The 21,751-nt window shown below is 42.0% G+C and overlaps 1 protein-coding gene across 1 annotated transcript in view; it reads right to left on the reverse strand.

Moving 5' to 3' along the window:
• CDAN1 (codanin 1) overlaps window positions 1–21,751 on the reverse strand; it is a 31,831-nt gene that overhangs the window by 9,418 nt on the left and 662 nt on the right. Inside the window, exons 2-19 of the mRNA XM_054634975.2 lie at window positions 19,002–19,702; window positions 17,246–17,452; window positions 14,726–14,919; window positions 14,173–14,292; window positions 13,216–13,294; window positions 12,717–12,837; window positions 11,592–11,701; window positions 10,809–10,898; window positions 9,680–9,755; window positions 7,448–7,656; window positions 6,699–6,813; window positions 5,752–5,895; window positions 4,971–5,137; window positions 4,342–4,423; window positions 3,566–3,655; window positions 2,466–2,520; window positions 1,297–1,430; window positions 533–636 (exon numbers count right to left, since the gene is read on the reverse strand). Of these exons, the coding sequence (XP_054490950.2) occupies window positions 533–636; window positions 1,297–1,430; window positions 2,466–2,520; window positions 3,566–3,655; window positions 4,342–4,423; window positions 4,971–5,137; window positions 5,752–5,895; window positions 6,699–6,813; window positions 7,448–7,656; window positions 9,680–9,755; window positions 10,809–10,898; window positions 11,592–11,701; window positions 12,717–12,837; window positions 13,216–13,294; window positions 14,173–14,292; window positions 14,726–14,919; window positions 17,246–17,452; window positions 19,002–19,702 (2,798 nt within the window). The remainder of the gene's footprint in view (window positions 1–532; window positions 637–1,296; window positions 1,431–2,465; window positions 2,521–3,565; window positions 3,656–4,341; window positions 4,424–4,970; window positions 5,138–5,751; window positions 5,896–6,698; window positions 6,814–7,447; window positions 7,657–9,679; window positions 9,756–10,808; window positions 10,899–11,591; window positions 11,702–12,716; window positions 12,838–13,215; window positions 13,295–14,172; window positions 14,293–14,725; window positions 14,920–17,245; window positions 17,453–19,001; window positions 19,703–21,751) is intronic.

Raw genomic sequence — 21,751 nt, forward strand, 5'->3', positions numbered from 1 at the left:
CACAAGCTGGAACAATGGATAGATATTATGACAGGATACAGGAAACATTATTCACAAAGCCTGGGAAAATTGAGCATTGGAACATGGTAGAAAGAGGTGGCTGAATCCTCATCCTTTAGAGATGGAAACTTTTCCAACTGAAAAAGGTGCCAATAAACCTGACCTAACTTGAAAGCTGGGCCTGCTTTGAGCAGGAGTTTGGATCAAGTGACCTCCAGAGGTCATTTCTGATATGAGATTTTCCTATCATTAGCAAGAATGCTCTCAACAGGCTGAAAAGTCTCAATGCTGCACTGCATTCACATACAAAGTGTCCCACAGATATATCCCCCTCCTCTCTACATTCCTTCACAAATTCCCCTCTACAACAGCAGATGTTGCTGGTCAGTCCTGCACAGCCTTGGTGTTCTGCTACACAGCACACCCCCAGGGAAGCTTCTTTTCCCCACACACAAATTTAAAGGATCAACTCTTTGTTTAATTATAATGTAAAGTTACTTCTTAAGTCACAGAACAGGTGACCAGCACTTACTTGATGTGCTTCACACAGTTGGATCCCACCCTCTCTGCCACAAATTCCACTGTCCTCCGTAGGGAAGGAGGCTGGTTGTGGAAGAAAGCCTGTTCCAAATCTACCTGTTCAAGAGAAAGCACTACAATTTATTACAGCACTCCACCCTCCTCTCACCAGCACAGGAATGGACAGAACTACCTTCTGGAGATCTACTAAAAGACAGTTTGCCTCCACTAGAACTTTCTGCTACTGTAGCATTCATCATCCCAGAACAGTACTCCCTATTCGCTTCTAATCACGTAAAGCTTATTATCAGGGTTTCTGAAGCTACAAAAGACCTGTAAAGGGGAATGGGAGAGTTCTGACAGTGTCTACTAGTAGTGAGCCACCACACAGAGCTTGTTTTGGGAAGAACAAGCCCTTTTAATTAGAGGCTGATAATCCTCTAGGCTCCTACGCATGTCCTTCTTTCAGTGGAAAGCATGGCTACAATCTAACCAAAACAAAGTATGAGAAACATACCAACATTTTATGTTAAAGAAGAGGGAAACAGATAAATAGGACTAGTTGTTCCAACTGCAAGAATGTTTACTGACGTTATCTGGATTTCAGCACCCACACCATACCCCAGCCACATGACTGTAACAGAAAAACAGGGAGTGAAGATACCTCACTGTTAAACACAATGGTCCCTGGCATTAAGAGACCACTGTATAACCCTGCACTCACACAAGCAAATTTCTCCTGGCCCTTTCCCCCTTGTGACTCCCTAATTCCATTACCTGCAGCTTCCGCTGTGTGACAGAAGCCTTGGGTGCTAAGGACTCTGCAGCTGTGGGAGTGATTTTCCTCATAAAACCACCATTCTTCCCTCCACTACCAGCCACAAAAGAGGCAAGTAGTTTACGCAGTTCACCTGTACAGGAACACATGCAAAAGCAATCATCAACCCCATAAGAAGGGAAAAAAACTAACTCCAAAACTCAAGAAAGAGACTTTCACTTCTCCAGTCCTGTTCCCAGAGCAGATTCTCTCAGCTTCTGCAAAAGCAGAAGCTTCATTGAAGCAGAGGGGGCATCCCACACGTATAACTGGCAGGGCACAGCAAGGCTCTGAAGAGGAAGCTTCTGAAAAGCCCCCTAGCAGATGGGACTTGTTCAGAAGGATGAGGGAACAGTTATTTTTGTGCGTTCCTTTTTAGTGTGGCAAGCAAGAACTGTAAAGTCTACAAGGACAACAAGAGGAGCAGTTAAACAAAATTCCAAGAGACAGAAGCAAATCCTGGGGGAAAACCTGGACAACTTATTCGCCCCTAGAAGATTTTGTGAGACAAGTTTAACATACAGTTTGTGATAGAGGTTTAACATACAGTTTTCCTACTAAGCCTCAGGAAGAAGAGCACCATCTCCTCATCTGGGACTCTATTGCCTATAGAGAGGAATTTTACCATTGGCAGACAGATCCCATGAAAAAGCTATCTCAAACAAACTGACAAAACACCAGGGCACAAAAGGATTTTTCCCCTCTGCCTGGCAGCAGATAGTGCTCAAGGATCAAGACATTTCTTGCAGCACAAGGCATTTCTTGCACAAACACCTCTTCCTATACCTAGGATAGAAAAGCTGTGTTGGTGTAATGCTTCCTTACAGCTTGTGAGGGGTGGCTTCCCCTGTCCCTCGGATTCAGGCTCTGTGGATCAACTATCCTGACTAAAGAACCTCCCTCCCTCCCTCAGCTTTAGCAGATACTATCCACAGCTGCAGGAGCTTCTGCAATACAGCTTCTTATCAAGGTTCTCACATATACAACTGGGACCTTACGTTGTGAAGAGCAGTAAGAAAGGTGATCCAAGGACTCAGTACCAAACAACAAATATAAACAACTGACTAAATAAAAGTAAATACATACTAATATATTTTATGTATATAGTAAAAATAAGTAAAATACTCACCAAGATAGGGACAGCAGGTGTAAAGTAACTGCTGATCCACCAAGGGTACAAAGTCCTGGTGAGAAAATGAAGGAAATGCTGAAAGGATACAGCACAAAATAAACAGTCTTCAAGTCAGAAATCCCATAAATGCAGTCACAGGCAGGTTTCAGGGCTACCCTTCCATGAAAACAATAGCTGGATTCCAAACAGACAGTAAAATAATGAAACTTTGCAGCCCAAGCGTTCAGTCCCTGTAACACAGAACGAGCTGCTCTATTAGAGTAGCTCAGCCTTTGCCCCTGATCACTATCAAAGCCCAGCTGAAAGCTGCATTAAAGAAGGGAACCAGGACTGCTGCCACAGCCTCTACTCATAAGGGAGAAACCTTTCCATAGAGGAAAATAAATGAGGCACATCTGCTATGCATTACACCTCCACAAGTGCCTTCACCCATGGAACACCATGCCAGGGAGAAATGTCACTTCAGTATTAACAAAGCACATGCAGGGCCATGGGAGGAACAGGAATTTCAGATCCCATCCACCAAGGAAATGTATCTTAGCATCCACACCACTTTTCCATGGAATACTATATGTCCTCTTGCATGTCTAGGAACTATGTGAAACATCACACATTCCCTACCCTCACCTCCTTTCCTGCTTGCTCATACCATTTTCAGTACAGTCACCCTTTATCATGACACTGGAAAACAGGTGATCTCACAAACAGCAACCTTGCTCTACAGTCCCATCATTCTATTTCTGTTCACCATTACTTTTGCTTATTTCTGGGAAGAGCTACAGTTTTGTCAGCTCACCTTGCAGGAAAACAGCATCTGATCCTCCAGCATAACTTGGCACCTGTTCTGCAAATTATTGCAGCAGGTGAGATGGCTCCTACCTGACAGAAAAACCCAGAGCTGCAACAGAGAGTTCACAACCCATAACACAGATGCAATTGAGGCACTTGGCCAAGCTGGGAACCACATCCATTGGCCTTCATATGCTGAGTGCAGCTGCCCTGAAGGCAAGTTCCTGATCAAACCTTACAGCTCCTGAGGAAGTGGTAGGTCCATCTTCCCTCACTGATTCAGAAGACACGCTGCTGCACTAACTCACCAGAGCCTGAGCAGATGTCACAGCGTCCATCACAAATCTCTCCTGCCTGTCGTCAGCAGTAAAAAACAATTCTTCAGGAACTGATGGAACCTGAAACAGAAAACCCAGCAGCTGCAACCCAAAATGCAGACAGTAACTTCCACCATTTCTGATAACAGGACAGTAAAATCTCACCACCCTGCCACCCACAAAAAATGATCCCTAGCACTAAAAATCCTCTTGCCCTGCGGAGAACTTTCCATAAAATAAAGACTTATTTTATTCACAGTAACAAAAGCCACCTTTCTTATCCTCCCCATAGAGCATCTTCCACATTTCCAACTGGTTTCCTGCTAAGTAATTACCTTGCTTCCAACTGGAGGCACAAAAGAATTTTACAAGTTCATCATACACCATCCCTATATCCAATAAATTCCTCAGTAATTCAAGGCTGACAGCTAGCACACCGTCTTTGTGACAAGAGCTTCCAGGTCTAACAGCAATCAGCTGTCAATTTTCTTGCAAGGTTGCAGATTAGTAAATACAGAATGTATTTCAGATGCAATTACAATTCCTATTGGAAAAAAAATTGTTGCTTCACACAATTCCACTAAAGGAAAATAATTCTCCACTAAAATACAGTTATTCTTTAAACCCCACAACAGGGTAAAAAACCCATGATAAAACAACAAACTACTGTACTGAATTGTTTTAATTCATGTCAGTATTATTTTGTATTGAGTTCTGTGCCCTGCTTTTTCTTCAGAGAAGAGTAACATGCACAGAGGAGACTCTACCTGAAAAAGCCAACCCAGAACTGCAAGGATCAGCAGCTTGTTCAGGAAACTCATCTCCTTATCTTCAGAAAGGACCATTAACCTGCCATACAGCAGAAGTAGCAAGACAGAGTGTCAGTTGTCAGCAGCTCAATTTTCATTAAGGAAAACATTCCCAAACCATTCACTTACCAATTACACTATCTATATACCATGAACACATTCCTTGCATGTCTGCCTTTTTTGTATGTACCTGCATAACATCCTGTCTTAAGTTCACACTAAACAAGCCATTCTCTAGAATTTGCTTCAAATTCTCCTCATGTATATAGGAAAGAAAACTAGAAAATTATTTGGGCATTGGAAACCTTGTAGGTTTAAGGTCAAAATTCAAGCTGCAGCTTGAAGGTCAATCACAGCTGCAGATGTAGAGTGATCAAGTGGGATTTAAAGATTTTGTTAATAAAAACCACAAATTTGAATCAAGTATTAATCCCCAAGTTTAGGCTGTGTTCTCTTTGAAGCTTCATGTAAGATAAAAAGTATGCACCACAAAAAAAAAAAAAAAAAAAAAAAAAAAAAAAAAAAAAAAAGAAAAATCAAACATTCACTGAAAAGTTCTTTACAGATATATTTTCCCAAGCTCTTACCTGTATACCTGCAGCAAGAGACTAAACACTTTCCTGTAATAATCAAGGAAAGGAGCAACATGATCCACAAGGGAAAGGTACTCCACAATCCAAGGAATAGTGAGGATAGAACGTTGATCCCGAATAGATTGTCTCAGAAGCTTTAATATATCCAGTACAGGCAGGGTCTTAAAGGACAAGAGAAGTTAAACCAGCAGCTTGAAGTTATCTTCTGCTACTTATAGAAAAACTTTTGTCTATATCTTGACTTTTCTTTCTAGGATTTCATCTTCTGTACTGGTGACTTCTGGCTAATGAAAACACTTCTTTGCACATGACCAGAGGTAAAAACCAAACTGTGACTGCAACCAAAGGTCCCACTGGAAATTTCAAAAGCAAGGCTAAAAGCCTGACTATGTACAAAATGGAGTCAAGGTCTATTGCTTCCGTTCGGTGGCACACTGCTGGGAGATGGGTGCAAAACTAACACAACCAGTCCTGGTAGCTGGATTTTACACTATCAATACAAGTTGTCTTAGCTAGGTGAAAGTTTTGGTATGAAAGACCCAGATTAGCAGAAATAACAGAAGACTGACTACCTTACCACTGGTGCATTGCTCCCTCTTTTCGAGATTACGCAAATTCTTTTTTCCTTTGTTCCCAACCCCAGAATATGCAGCAGGGACACAGGACCACACATCATCCCAGGAACACTGGCTCGCTTTGAAAGAGCATGACTACCCACAATGCTCCCTGAGCTAGAAGAAGTGCCTGTCCAGCAAAAGGCAGTGCTCTTCCTCACTTGGTTTCTCAGTGCCAGCGCGGAATCTTGCAGGTCTCTGGTTGGCTGCTCCACAGTGCGATAGGGCAGGAAAACAAGGAACCCCAGGAACTTGGCGAGGAGTCGGAGACTCAACAGGGCCACGCTGAAACGCTTCTTTTCATCCTAAAATGAAGAAAAGCGAGCTGAAGCTATGCTAGCCCACACTGGCAAAGCAAATGTCTATGCTAAACCTCCACTCCCTTCATCTAAAAGGTCCATGTGGCTTCATCCCTGCTTTTAATAAAGGTAAGTTTCCAAAATACATATTTATCAAGTATTTTAAATTGCTTCTGTCTGTATTGTTTCACCTCTTCACAAGAGGGAATTATTCAAGAGCTTTCTAAAACAAGCAGCTGCTCAATCGTATCTTTACATTAGGAACTTTGGAGTCAATGAGAGGCAGAGCTGATCTCACATTGCCTCCTTTATAGCACTACTACTCTGCAAGTCTCCATCAACCTTTGGCTGCTACTTTGCTAAAAGACTATAAGCTGTGACACCTCTGATATGCAGACCTGAGTGAAGAAACACCTGTACACCTATTAACAGGTATATCTACAAATTCAATGTAACTAAAAATCTTTCTATATGGAAAAGTAACAAGGAACTTATTGCAGTGGCGTGCCACAACTGGATGTGGTTATTTCATTGATCTAACACAGGTTATAACAACCTAAAGAGGAGGCTTTCACTTTCACACTATTCGCACTTATGACAATTCTATGAAGCACCCTGAAGCATGCAGGTAAGGGGTTCAGACAAAGAAGCAAATTGCAGAGTTATGACAAAACCAAATGACAAAGCTCTTGTCCTGTAAAAACTGTGGTGGAAGCTCCAAGCAATTCACAATCAAGCCAGTAATTGTTTGACTACTGGAACAGCTCAGAGAAATTCCTGACAGATGTGTTTGCACAAAGCAAACCTACCTGTTCCTCTATATCTGCTTCCCCATCACTGTGCTCGTGCTCCACCAGAGTAAGACCATTCAGTTCAAGTATCTTCAGGCACAGACTATCCATCAGGTGCTGATTGAACTGGTAACTTCAGCAAAAGATGATGATGAGTCAGACTGAGCTGAAAACAGCAGTAAAACCTCAACTAACACACTGCAGAATTTTGAGCTTGTCTTGTGAGTTGTAACAATCAGCAATCAGCAGACATACAACATAACACAATGACAGACAAGAAAGCAAGAGAGAAGACTTAGGTCTGGCTGACCACCTTCATTTCCACTCTTTTTTTGTACTTTTTCAGAGATGCTATGTAACAAGTCTCAGCATAAGGATAATAAAATCAATCTGCCAAAGGAGGAATCTATAAAATAACTGAATTTAAGATTAAAATCTCACATAAATTATAATTCCCCATGCTGTGAATTGTGAAAAACTTATTAAACAAAACAATTAACCTGGCTTCGTTCTGTACACCTTTAGCTTCATGCACTATCACACAAGAAGCATTTGTCCAGTCCAGTGTCCTTGCTAGGTAGCACTGCATGCCTTGGCAGTGGGAAATGCTGACAGCTCCAAAAAAATACTGTGGGTTTATAGAAGAAAAATCATTACCATATAATCTAGTCCCAAACTTTCTGGATAACTCCCTGCTGCAAGAGAGACATGCTGGTGCTTCCACTGCCCACACATTTCAGAAGGAACAGCAAGCCCAGGCCACTCACCTTCCAGCACTGAGGATGAAGTCCCTGAAGAATTGTTGGCACCCTGGGAATGAAGGGGGTGGACAAGGCCCTCTGATGCTCTGAGAAACAATGAATCTCTCCTGCAGCCTCTTCAGACGGCTCAGATTATCAGAGCCCAGCATATTAAGGACATCCTGGTCTGGGGTGTCTCCCCAGCTTGCACCACCACCAATAGGACCTTTGCACATCTTTAGGAGACAGAAAGAATAGTAAGGTGGAATATTTGTAACAAGGCATCATTTCACTCCATCTCTCACCCAGCATTTTATCCCTTCCTCACACGACTGCTTTTGGAGTAATCCATGCATGGTCATTCCTGGTGCCCAGGAACATACAGAACAACTCTTCCCCATGCCAAAACATGCTACCCACCTTGGCCATACACAGCCTAGAGGTCTTGTGAGATGGCATTCCAATCTTACACGTCTAACTAGGGCATACCTAGCAGACTCCACGTGGATATGTGGAGAGAATGCCTATCACTCTCACAATCTTCATGAACCACTTAGTAGGATCTTTAGCTCAGTCTCCAAGGCCCATGATGCTGCACTAGATGTTCCCAGAGCAGGTTTTCCTGAACTTCCACAGAGTTAAATAACATTTAAAAATTACTGCCCCACTGCCTCAAACACACAGATACAATTCAAGACTCAAAAAATTACAGAACTGCAGAACTGTTAAGAAGGGGTCTCTTGGATCATCTAATCCAACCCTCTTGTTCAGTCAAGGTCACCTCCTGACCTGTCAGTGAATACTACTGAGAAAAATTTCACTCTCTCTTCTTCATTCCCTCCCAGCAGGTATTTATAACAGCGCTAAGGCAACCTGGAGCCTTCTCTTCTCCAGGCTGAATATTCCCAGGTCTCAGCATTTTTTCTCATACAAAAAATGCTTGGTGCCTTAATCATTTACAAAGCCCTGAGCTGGACTTGCTCTAGTAAGTCTGTATCTTTCTTTCCTTGTGCCGGTGAGCCCAAGACTGGACACAGCATTTCAGACTAGCAAACCTAGCAGACCTAGCAAATACCAAGCAATAGGAAAAGTTGACTGCATATCCCTACATCTAAGTTGACTGCATATCCCTACATCTAAGTCGTGATAGTTTTAATGAGAGAGAACATAATAAAAAGAAGCAACATTTAAGAATGTCTATCAAGTGAGCAAGTACTAGGTTCATTTATTCCAAACAGAGCCCATGTTCTGAGGGCACCTCCCCAAGAGAACATCTTGCTACACTTCTCTACCTTTAAATTATCAGGCCTTGACACAAGTCCTTAGTCTCAGTTCATTTCTGCAAGAGCATCATAATCCACACAAGAGCCTGCAAACCATTTCCCAGACAGACCCATTGGATCCATTGAAGACAACAGATCCATTTAGATTTTTGGCTACCCTTGTGAAATCCTGCAGTCTTCATTAAGAAGGCACAGATACAAAGGAGAAATACAGCACCTATGACTAATTAAACCCTATTCATGCAACAAGGTTAAATCTTACCTCTTTCCCACAATTTCCACGAACACACCCACATACAATCAGATAGGTCACTGATGCAAACTCAGACTTGACACTAAAGGAATTTACAACATTCCAACAGCTTGCAGCTTCCTGGCAATGTGTGTGAGCTAACAGTCAAGGTGAGGTTCTCTGGCTGTTTTGCTCTCCAAAAGGAGCCCACCAATAAGCCACACGTCTACAGACAATACAGCAAATCTCCTTCATTTATCTACTTACAATGAAGTCAGATGATGCTTGAAATTGGCCAAACCCCCCCCCCCCAAGTTACAACAGCAATACTGTACCAAAAACCAGCCTGTTGACTGTTACACAGATTTTTTGCACTCATGCTGCTAACAAACATAACTGGGAACCTCTGCACTTGATAAATGCCAAAACACATCCCTAAAATTTCCAGAAACTATAACTCTACTAAAATTAGAAGGACAAAGTAATTAACCATGAAGAATGAATGCTTACAACTCATTATGTTCTCAGTGTGCCTTATTCCTCATTTAAAGAGACTTCATTGGTAATTTATCACTGATTATTTCTGAAGAAGGAAAGAAATTCCCATCCTGAAAAGTTGTCTCTCCCCAAAAAAGTTTCAATAGGAAAATCTCAAAGAAGTTCACAAGACATGGCTTGTTTTCTCAGGCCAAGGAAGGATCAAATCCACTTTGATGTATACAGTCATTAAACAACCCAATTTACCTGGATAAGCTGTTTCTGAAAGAGCCTGGCAAAATGGCTGTGGTTGCAGGTTGCAGATAGGTGAGCCATCATGGCCCTGTGAAGGAAAACATGATCAAATTATGACTGGGACTTTGTGGTACAAAAAACAGTGTTCTAACCTCAAACTATACCAAAAGCATAAAAACCCCTACTTTTAAGAAAGCAATCTCCAAAGGTCATTGAAAAAAAGCAATATTTTTATAACCCAGTTTCCCAGGCACTGAGCCCCACCTGCTGCTGACATGGAAACAAAAATTCTCCCTGAGCACCTGCAGAGCAAACACAGCTCTAGAGATAAAAAGAATCTCTTCCTTTTCTTCAATAAGGTTGTTATTTAGAAAAAAGAATAAACTCATTCAGTTCCCACTCTTCCCTGCCCAGAACAGTAAGTTGAGATTTCACATATATGAATTAAGGAAACAGCAATAGTGCAAATTCTGATGCCCCAAAATTTCTCAGTTTAAGCCTCAGCCTTGTTTTGCTCTTGTGGTGAAATGCCACCTACATACACATTACTTAAGTAGGCTGGTGGTTGAGATTAACACAGAAACCCACAAGGCAACTGCTTTCAATGCTATAATAGTTTCTTTATATATACTGCATTTTGATAAAGCAATAAATGAATAAAACAGTCTGCTTTCCACAGAAAGACACACAGTTGTCTTGTTTTCAGAGTCAATGCACTAGACCCCCTGAAATAATTAGAAGAGTGAACAGCTTCTGAACATATAAAACACTTCTCCTCACTTAAGAGGAGCCTGACATGGAAAACATGACATGCACACCCAAGTGTATATAATAACAATGTTCAGACAATACACTGGTTTTGAGAGTAGCTCTTTCTGTGATTATGAAAGGGAAAGATCAACATCAGGATTGAACAAATTAGGCCTCTGCCACTTATGGCTTGTTTCTTTAACGTAAATGTTGATGCTTTTCAATTCAAAAGCAAGTGTACGTGGGCAGCTTCCTCCAAGCAGCACACAGCACCCTGCAGAGTAGTGCAGAAGATCAGGCAGGACATGGAACTAAGGATGCCAAGTGCAGCATGATTCACCAGCAATTCAGCTACATTAAAGATCTAGCTGAAGTTGCTTAAGACTCCTACCTGATCTTGTTGCCCAGAACTCTTTCAAAGTCCCAGCCAGTTTTCTCATTGTTATCCTCCCATTCACGCAGAAGTTCATAAAATATATCCCTGTGAATCAAGATATTTAAGGGAATGAATTCCCACTCTTCAAAATTTGAAGCAACAACAGAGCATTAATTGTTCCAAAGCTTCCCAGCAAGAATCTACCTCAGATTAAGTAACTCCAGCCTCCAATCATTCAGATACCTTTGAAAAACTCATAAATGTTAGCAGTACTTCAGTGAGTTTCCATTTTCCATGTCTTTGACAGCAAGTGCTTAAGCTTGTTATGCCCAATCTATGATGGAATGACCAAAACAGCCATTACCAGACAGACATAGTGAAGACTGAGAGGCAGCAAAGAATAAGCCACATGAAGTAATACCTATGAGAAAAAGAAAAGGACCAAGACAACTTGTCATTCTGCCCTCACCCTGTCGCTGCAAGCATGGAGGGAGGCAGCAGGAAGAATAAAAGCATACCAGATATATATGCAGAAGCAATCCAGTAGGGTGACACACTGTACTGGCATTATCAGAAGTCTCAATAACTCCTGAAGAATTAGGCTGTTCTTCTCTAAACATTAACCATTTAGTTCCTGCAGTCAATATGGACAAAGACTTTTTTTCATTTAATTAGAGCAAAAAATTAAAGATTTTTTTCTACAGCATGTAGCATACATAAGACATTCTTAATATCTTTTAGTCACAATCATGCAAAGGTTATACCCTTGAGCATTCAGGAACAGTAGAAGAAACTTACCTTTGTTTCTTAAATATGTGAAACGCTCTGTCACTGGGAAAGTTAGAGCGATTATCAGTTTCTGGCTGAAAAGAAACAGACTGTACAGAGCATGGCAGCAGGAGAGACACCTGTTAAAAATATAAAGGCAGTCATTAAGCTAATGGAAGTCTCTAAACAATCTGAGACCAAGAAAAAAAGCAGGGAAGAGGCAGGTTAGGAAACAAGTATCACTAGCTGAGTTGTTACTTCTGTTACTACACGTTACTTCCCAATTGCTAACTACTAGCTAACACCAACTTCTACAATCTACATTAGGCTACAGAGGCAGAATCACTCAACATTAAGAGAGAAAGTATCTGGTCCCCTTAAATCTCTGCTGACCAGATTGCAACCAGTATTGATAGAGTGTGGAAAGACCCACAAACAGTTGAAATATACCTTCAATATAGGGCTTGAGAAAATTTAGGATCCTGGCTGGCAATTTCTGTTACCTTACTCTTTCTCCTTACTGTTCTTCAAGTAACAAGACCTTTATTTACAACTTTAACAACTTTAAAGCTCAGCTACTGACAAGTCCCAATCTCAGTACACTGTCCTCTCTTTGATAAGAGTAATTTCCATTTTTAAAAGATGGATGAAATGAGATACAAAATACATTTCTACCATGCAATTCCTACCAACCAAACTGGTTCCCTAACCCAGTTGATTACACAAGGGAACCATTTTTCCCAGTCTAGATTGTCTCCTGTGAAATGTTGTTTGCCTAAAAAGAGTCCACATGTATGAAAGAAATCCAAATCTTTGAAACTACCTTCTGATATTGCACCTAACTAATCATTCTCCTGGGATTCATGTTTATTAGGTGAGAATTTCAAAAGCAAAATTTGACCCTGTCAAAGTCTCTGGCTGAGGTCAGGGCGTGGAGCACAGCATAAGGCTAGCCAGCAGCAATTCACAGCCAACAATCACTGGACCCAGCAACTCACTCACCCACTGACAAGGAAAAAAGTATTTTTAGGCAGTTTCTAAAGACAACACAAGATGAAATAGAAAGAATGAGATTTAACATCAAAGCCATTACAAATAATGGAACAACAACACAAAGGCTTGAAGCAATGTCACTTGGGGTCTGCCAAATTTTACCTTAGCTGTGCTGCTTTCATAAGCCTGCCTGAGCCTCTTGTGCAAGGTGGGAGAAAACGATGCAATCCGCTCATTTTCGGCCAAAAGCTTCAGCATCCCCTTTTCTAAATGGGAAATAATTCTGCCAAGATAATGGGGATAAAGCTCAGAGAGACAGAGAGACATAAACAACACATGAGCATGCTTATGTTTACATTTTATGATGCTGCCAAGAAAAGAGTTCTAAAGGACATGTACCAGTAGGAAATCCTACTGGTATCTGTATTTGTTATCATTCTCATCTCACAACTTTCCAGTTCTTGCACAATTACAACCAAGTTCAGTGGACACATCAGTGCAAGGATACCCACAGCCATCCAAATTCAGGTCAAGCTGTATGTTTTGAAGAAAAATTAACAACTCTGTGCCTTTAACTGGTAAAGTTCTACAACCCAAGCACATTTGCTTAATCCCACACACAAGTGCAGACACAAGCAGATGAAAAAAGAATTCAACTCACTCATATTGATAATCCAAGACTTGAACAGCAAAATAAACACAGTTGTGCACACTTTCAAAATGCTGTCTCCCTGACACATCTGAGAGGAAAAAGAAACATGAGACAACAGTACCTTTTACCATTTATGAATTAAAGGACCAACAATTAGCTTTTAAGTAAAGTATGAACTGACAACTATCCAAAAATAATCTCCCAGACTCCTATTCAATTTTCAGAAGTTTCCATTCCCTATCCTTCCTATACTAAGGGCAATTGAAGTGTTTAATGCTGTATGGGAAAGAAAATACTCTTTCTCAGTGTTCTGAACAACAATAAGGAGATATAGAACAAAAAAAGTAGAACAACTAAAAACAATCAGAAAATGGTGTTCCCATAGCTGAAGATTTCATGTTCCTAATCTCAGCCCTAAGAATCAAAGAGTAGCAAAACAAAGGTCAATCAAATTGAGGCATGTGGGGTGGAGGAGGGTGTGGTGGGTCTTATCCTAAAGCCACTCTTTTGGTTGTACTATCCAGATCGAAGTACTAATTGCATCAAGCTTAAGGCTGAATTTGCCAAAAACCAAATGCAACAAGACAGCTGGATCCTATGCACTCAGATCCAAACCTGAAGCTTAATAAACACATAACAGGTCAACAGCACATTTGAGTTGTAGGATCAATGGAGAAGCAACTCAAGCACATCTGTCCTTCCCTCTAAAAGTCAGTGATAGAAGTAGCTACAGCAAATCTCGCACAATAGCAGAAAACTAGATTCAAACTAACTAGCAACCACACTCTATCATACTGTGGAAGCACTTCCCATACATGCATGACTTTTTTCAGCATCTCAGATGAGTGAGTCCCACAGTGGTAATAAGGCATTTTTATGTAATTTAAGAATAACCGTCCAAGCTACTCTACAACACTTTCTCATTCTATGGAAGCAAGATTCTTTCCCTTCGTTACTACTGCTTACCTCTATTTCTTTCGCTGATTTCAGGGTCACTATCCCCATCTTCTGCAGTAGAAGTGCCTTTAGATGTCAACAGTTGCAGAACGAAAAACAGTTCCAGAAAAATATTTGGTACCAGGTTTTCTGGGAGAGAGTAATTGAGATGTTAAAGGTGGATTACTCAATACTGTCCTGCTTTAATACACAAAGGTAAAAAGGTAGATTCCTGCTCTGTGGTAGTCAGCAAAGAATTGTCTCCCCACAACGTGACACTGTGATATAGTGTAGATCAGCATGGGAAAGATGTGTTAGGGAACAGTCTGGTTTCATATGGGACATACAACTTCAGTCTACTGCAGCTCAGAGTACTGCATCAGGCTCATCTCCTTCCCTACACTTTTGCCAAGTATTCATTTATTTAAATAACAGTATTGGCTTACTTTCTTTTTCCAGATGTCATTTGTTTGTACACTATAACTATCCCACAGCTTCCACTTCCCATCTATCTCCCTCTCACAACACACATGCAAGTTCAAAGCTCAAAGAAAGGTCAGTTTCACATCTCCTGTGTCCTCACCTGCTATACAGGATGAATAGAGCTGTGCCAGACACTCCAACTGTTTCTTGCAGGAAACCTTAGCAGGATTTGCACAGGTCACCAAATGGCTTTCAGAAGGAAGGCTGGCACTGCGAGTGTAGCTAGGCTTAGTTGGAGTACAAGGATCAAAAGATATCCCTGCAGGAGAAGATGCCTGGTGCAGCAATTTGCATCTGAAATTCAAGAGCAGCAACATAACCATGTGACTGAGGATGATCTAGAGCAGCTATGCAGCCAGAAGAGGTCTTTCTCTTCCAGTGTAGCACGAAGGAAATCCTGCAATAACTAAACCATCTCATTTACACTGTCTAAAGCAGCTTTTAGCATGACAGTAATTTAAGTCATCTTTATCTAATAGAGAATAGATCTTGGGGTTAGCAAGCAAAAGACTAAAGAATCCCATTCAAATTGCAACTCTGTTAAAATAGTGTAGCACTTTGACCAAATTAACCAACTAACATACGTTATTACCTCTCTCATCTGAACTGCTACCTGTTAAGGACGGGGAATCTGTTAGAGACCAGGTCCTAAAAATCTTCCTTTCATGTACAGTTTCTGACAGGTAGATATTTTAAAACATCTATGAAAATAAGGCTCACATCCATCTCTTTGGTATAGATGTAAAGTAATGACACTCTGAGAAGATCCAATACCAATAAGTGGAAAGGCAATGCAACAGCTGATGAAATCCCAGACTGGCAAGGTAAACGACAGAAGGAACAAACTACTTTGACTGCCGGATTCTAAATCAACAATGATCACTTAGTTAAATACACAGACATTGTACAAAACTATATCTAGAGAGGTCATCCAAAATGCAAAACCAGAGTAGCATACGTAACACACTTGAGAAACAGGACACGAGGCAGTAACAGCAATATCAAATGATTGTCAAAGATTCCAAGGGAACGTTTCCACTTGGAACATCACACTACCTCTTGCCACACTGTATCAAAAGTGAAAGATTTAAGTCACTTTAAGGGCTCTGGGAAGTCAGAAACATTTTCACCTGCAACAAAGAACCTTTTCAATTAGCCTATTTCTAGCAGAACTGCTGTGATGAAGAACAACTGGTCCCAAAATGGAAGTAGAAAGATTACCAGCAGCTTCCCTGCAATGAACATAATCAACTAACTGAAGAAAATGATTGAGTAATAGATAGAACTGAAGAAAATTATTCATTAAGTACTTTGTGATGGCACCCAAGGGATGAGCCCACTATTAAGTACTTTGTGACCTTACCTATGGCAAGTTTCCAATAATGCAGTTAGACTGTGCTTCACTTCTGCCCCAGTGCTGTCATCTACCTCAGGATGAAATTCACCTTTTGCCCCTGCTTAAAGGGATCTAGCTGGCTGGAGACTGCCTTACTTCTGTACTTCACCACAACTGAGGACACAGCAGCAACTCCCAGCTTTCAAGTATGATGGGTCAGATGAGAATATCACTGCATGGGCAGGATCCAACCAACTACATACTGCTATTTCACTGACTTCAGATGATACACATTACTGGGACATTTCAGGTAGAATTCAGACTGGAATAGGTGCTAGACTTAAGTGCAGAGTGGCAGGTTTGAATCCTGAGCATTTCTGCTGCAGGTTCAGTACAAGCAGTAATTCATTAGACTCTACTGGATATGTTTCAGCCAGTTCTGGTCCCACTGAAGTGAACTGCAAAACTTAGCAGGAAAAGAATTACACCCATGTGTCCTGAGGAGTTTCCCCAAGAACAAAATCTACAAAGAACAGCAACAGTTCTCTCAGCAATTATAAACAATAAACAATAGTGCAAACTACTGCAGTTTGGTTTTTTCTAAGTATCAATCTTCACAGACTACCAGTGATACCATTTTACAAGCAATGAAAGTCACACACTAACCAAACAGCAGAGATGAAATTAGAAGATTCACTTCATCTGACAGCAATTTTCAACAGATAACTGCAGTAGTAATCTTTAAAACAGAATCTCAAGCGCCCATATTCTGTTTTCTCTGACTGCAAGCTTCTGTTAGTCTACCTACCTTGCAAGACCATTAACACTTTCCACACATTTGCATCACTAACTCATTTTTTCCAAACCAATGTGTTTTGGTGCAATCCTCAAACACAGTCTAATTACACCCAATTGCTTTGCCTGTGCAATCTAAGGAAAGATGCATAGGAGATAGCCCCACATTCATTTCCATGAAGAGAAAAATCTCATAAAAGCAGTGAGAACTGACTACACTTTTGAAGTGAGGGTCATTGTTCCAGAGTCAGCACACCTCTAAAATGGCAAACATAAGCTAGGTGCATTAATATCCTAGACTGATACCACAGACACATTTGGCTTTAGGCAAATTATGATTTAAGGTCACCAATATTTGGTTTGGATATTCTTCTGTCATTTTCACTTTGTCCTGGCCATGCCGTCTCCTGGCTACTGAAGAATGAACCCTGTCCTGGCTGGAACCAGGACACAAGGGAATTAAGAATCAGCCCCCTGCTCAGACTGTACCGTTCTTTCTTCAGCATCTCCCTCTCCTCTTGAAGGCTGTTGCTCATCACAGATGAGAGGTGTCCTTCCTGGACAGCAGCAAAGGCCTCAAGGCTTGAGGCTGGAGACCGGCTGACAGGTGTAGAAGTGAAACAGGTCTTTGGTTTCGAGAGGGGCCGCTCAGCACTCACAGGAGTTGGGTTGATTCGCCTCGACGGTTTGCTTTTGCTGAAAAGAAGAGAAGCAATTCCACTAAAATCAAGCTAAACAATAACAAAAAATTTCGGTCTCAAGACAGATGTGCAATTAACTCTTCCAGAGGAATCTAATGTGAAAACAAAATGGATGTTGAGCTGGGATACTGAATTTCTAAACTGTACCTGTAGTTATTAATTTTATTCTATCACTGAAAAAAAAAGTCACGGAGCTATAGACTGCTACAAGCAACCTGCTGAACCTGCAGCAAAATTAATTATCAAATAGCAAGCCATCTAACAGGTACCACAGGGCCACATAACCCTTCCAAATGTTTCTAATTTGCAGTACGGGATATGCCCCATTTTAGTAAGAAACTGCTGGTGAATTCATTTCTGACATGATCAGGAGAAAAAAAACCCACCAAAATCAATCAAGTTGCCATTGTCTATCAGTGGGAGTCCAGGCTGTTTAAGTTCAGGGAAACTCATCCTTCCTGCATAAAATACTTGGATTTGTCCTTCAGGAATAGGCTTGGTAAAGTAGCAAAAAAAGCACTAAAAAAATGGAAATGGATACAGAAACATAAAGCACCACAGAAATGCTGGTTGCTACATATTAACTGCTAAGGTATTCTCAAAATCGCTGTAACATTGATTTCCAAAGACTTGTGATCTCTTTCCTACTTCTTTTTCCTAGCTGAGCATTAATGCAATTGAGGAAGAGTGACTTGCTGGCTGTGCTGGAAACACATCTTATCTCCCTTGGCCAAAGTAGCGTCGAGAGCAGGACCCAAACCCTGCATTTGGATTTGCTGTACAGACTCACTCATTTTATAATTTTTAGCTGGAATTTTGCATGTCCAACTAGAAAGTCCCACTTTCAGAGACCAGTGACTGATATACAGAGCAAACAGGCTGACACAAAGGCTTTCTATTTGGTAATGAGGATTTTAAAGAATGCAAAGACAAAGATTAAAGGACTGAGGCAACCACAACACAAACAGCTGCCCCAAAGCTCAGCTGGTCACCAAGGAGACCAGGGCTTGCTGCAGACCAAGAACACAGCCTGCTATTTTGTCCACAATTACACAGGACAAACGAAGCTTCAGGCTAACATCTGCTACCAGAAGCCACAGAAGATCAATCCAAAAGCTTTTTTGCTAGCATCAGTAAAGCCGAAGAGCCTTCCAGGATAGCTCTTCCTTACCAATTGATATTCTGTTAAATGCGAAACGTGAGGAGCCAAGATAACGCTGACTCGTTAGAACACACAAGGACAAAGATGAGCTCAGCTTTGTATCAGCTGGGCCGTGCACTGGCCAGCTGCAGGCAGCAACACAAGCAAGAGGCAAAAGAGGTAGGTGTCTTGGGTGAGTCCACGGAGAGGAAGCCTGACTCCCTGTCAAGGCAATACTCCCCTCCCTACACGGTGACCAGAACAAAGCAGTTCTGACCATGTTTCCCAGAAGCCAGGTATTGTGTATTACAGCCTCTTCTGCATCTGGACACCCACAACTGCTGGTCAAGGAGCTGCAACCTGTATCAATCCCAGTGACACAATGAGGCAGACTTGCTCTTACTTCGTCCAGCCAGAGGCAGCACCCATGGGTGGAAACTCCTCCAGGTTGTTAAGGTTTAGCTGGCTGGGTGGGGATCTGGCAGAAACAAGAGGCACTTCACTCCGCTTCCTTCTCCCTCCACTCCATGATCCACCATCACTCTTTCCATCCTCCTCTTCAGCAAGGGAACGCCCCAGATCGCGAGCCACCTGCCGGCCAGAGGCACCGGCCGAGCTGCTGCCTTTCCTGCGGCCCCGTCTCACGGGCAGGGCCTCAGGCGTGGCCGTCAGGAAGCTCCCCAGGCTGGCCTTCTGAGAGGAACGTCTCTCACCGTGGTGGAGCACAGGGCTGTGCCCAAAGCTCGGGCTGCTGCTGGAGACCACGCTGGGGAAATCACCATAAGGGCTAGACAGGTTCGACCCAGAAAAGGAAGAGGAACCACTGGATGTTGCATCAGGAGTAAAGCTGGTATCTGTGGTGCAGGTGGTCACTGAAGTCCTTTGAGAAAAGAGCTGCACTCGGCTGCTGGTTGCATGGCCTGCCCTCCTTTCTGATCCTGTCCTTTGGCTCCCATGAGCCTTGGAATTAGGAGTTTTAGCAGGAGTAGGAGGTCCATTAGTTAGGATCTGGCTGGTCTGCTCCCTCAAAAAATTCAGCAGAAAAGGCACAAAATCTTTCTGAAGCAAGCTAAGAGATACCAGCTTGTCATGGATGTGGTTCTCCTACAAGAGAATTAGACAAAAAATTAATATAAAGATGCTACTTGATTCTTTCTGTCCAAGTACCCAGACACATTTAAGTAGTAACTATGGGATTTCAATACACAATAAAAGCCAACATGACTTGTCAAAGTACATCACTGAAATTGAATAGTGCTGGTCACAGACCTGAAAATCAGCCTACACACGAGCCATTTTGGCACAAGTTTTCACATGGAGTCATTAACTTTGGTCTCTGATTGGAAAATAATGGAACTGTTCCATGAAAACATCAGTAATACTCTCTGCAGCTATGGCCAGGGAGGACTTGGAGCGACTGACACCCCCAAGCTCAACATTTTGAAAATATCAATACTGAAAGCATCTAATTCTAACAGAAAAATCTACAGTCTGTAAGGTCTCTGTGCCCTGTTTTTCTGTGAATGCTGCCTGCTCCCACAGAGGGGTGCTGTAACAACAACCGCTGAAGCACCTGGAGTCCTGCAGTGCCGAATACAAGACCAAAGCTGCTCTTCCATTTCAATTAAATAATTTTGCTCGAGAACTCACAGAAGTTCTCTTTCTAAACAGAGACTGTGCAACTTTAAGGTATGTGAAGTTTATACTTAAGAAACTTAAACAAAAACTCCACCACCGACTCAACACATTTGAAATCCAAACAGGTGGCATTGATCTTACAAGGGTAAATCTAGACAAAAATGACTTCATGCTACATGTGCAGTTTGAAGTTTTGTACCCTGGGTAAAAATTCTTTTGTTCCTAACACTCCATCATGTTTCTGTTTCCTCTCAATGGGATTCAGCAACATTTGCAACAACAGAAGAAGTTCTCAAAACCTTTTCCTTACTAATACTGAAAGCATTGCATACGTACTCCAGTTAAGTTGTATTCACAACCCTAACGAGATGAAAAGTCAAGAAAGCAAACACTATTTCTGAAGGTGGTTTCTGCATGAAAGAAAGAAGTGAAAGCAAAACTAACATGCCTGTAACTGGACTCACACAATCTTCAACACCTATACTAAAATTCATATTTTAAAGTGTGAGACCAATTCAGCTCCTTGGAGAAGTGTGAAATTCTGACACAGCCCAGATAACAAGCCAAGCAGCCAACAATCAGTGAAAAAGCACAGCTCAGAATACAACCCCCATGAGGTGTCAGAAGACCATGTCCAGCCCAAAACTGCCATGAGAGCTAGAGCAAGAGAAGGCCTAGCATGTCCTTCCCCTGGAATTAGCATAGGGGCACAAAGATGATTACAGTCTATGCTATGCATACGGTTGGGCAGTTTCTCCAACTTTTCAGAGCACAACCTATTTTCACTCATCTTTCTCTGTCCAAGTTAACAGAGGTTTGGTTCCTCCACAAATGGGTAACAGCAACCTGTCAACAGCTGTCAGCTGCAAACCTCCCACTTGCTTTCTCCTGCTGAAGTAACTGCACTGCTCCCAACAGCAAAAGGCAGCAAGAAATTCCCTTGCAAAGGCAAACTTTTTGACCTCCCCACCCCTTACCCACAGTGCTAACTGAGCTGCCAGGATCTCAAACTTCATAATGTCCACAGGTTTGCTTCTGCAAGTCACAGCTGAAAGAATACCACACAACATAAAAGTGCTGGTCCATTCTTCCCACACATTTAGGATGATGGCAATACCCAACTAACTCATGGGGGTGACACCAGTGAGTTTTGATTTTAATGCTAGGTAGCACTATGCAAGGGGATCAGGTAGAAGATGCTTTAAATACTAATTGTGTCTCTGTGTCATTCTCTATGGGAAACATAAGCGCTCCTAGTCTATCTACAGTTACAAAAGTTTTTATTTCCACAAGAACCCAAATCATTCGTTACAAAACTCAGCCAATAAACACCCTCTCCCAGCCCGCAAAGATCCTCCCCAAGGTCCAGGCGGGAGGAACATCCAGCCGGGAGGCGCGCTGGCGCCTGCAGAGAGCCACCACCAAGCCCTGGGTGCTGACAGCCTCGTCCTGCTTTCACCGCTGCCTTCCGCTACAAAGATGCGGGAAGTGTCACCGCGTTCCCTTAGGACACCA

Source organism: Agelaius phoeniceus, chromosome 6 (assembly GCF_051311805.1).
Source record: "Agelaius phoeniceus isolate bAgePho1 chromosome 6, bAgePho1.hap1, whole genome shotgun sequence".
NCBI lineage: Eukaryota > Metazoa > Chordata > Aves > Passeriformes > Icteridae > Agelaius > Agelaius phoeniceus.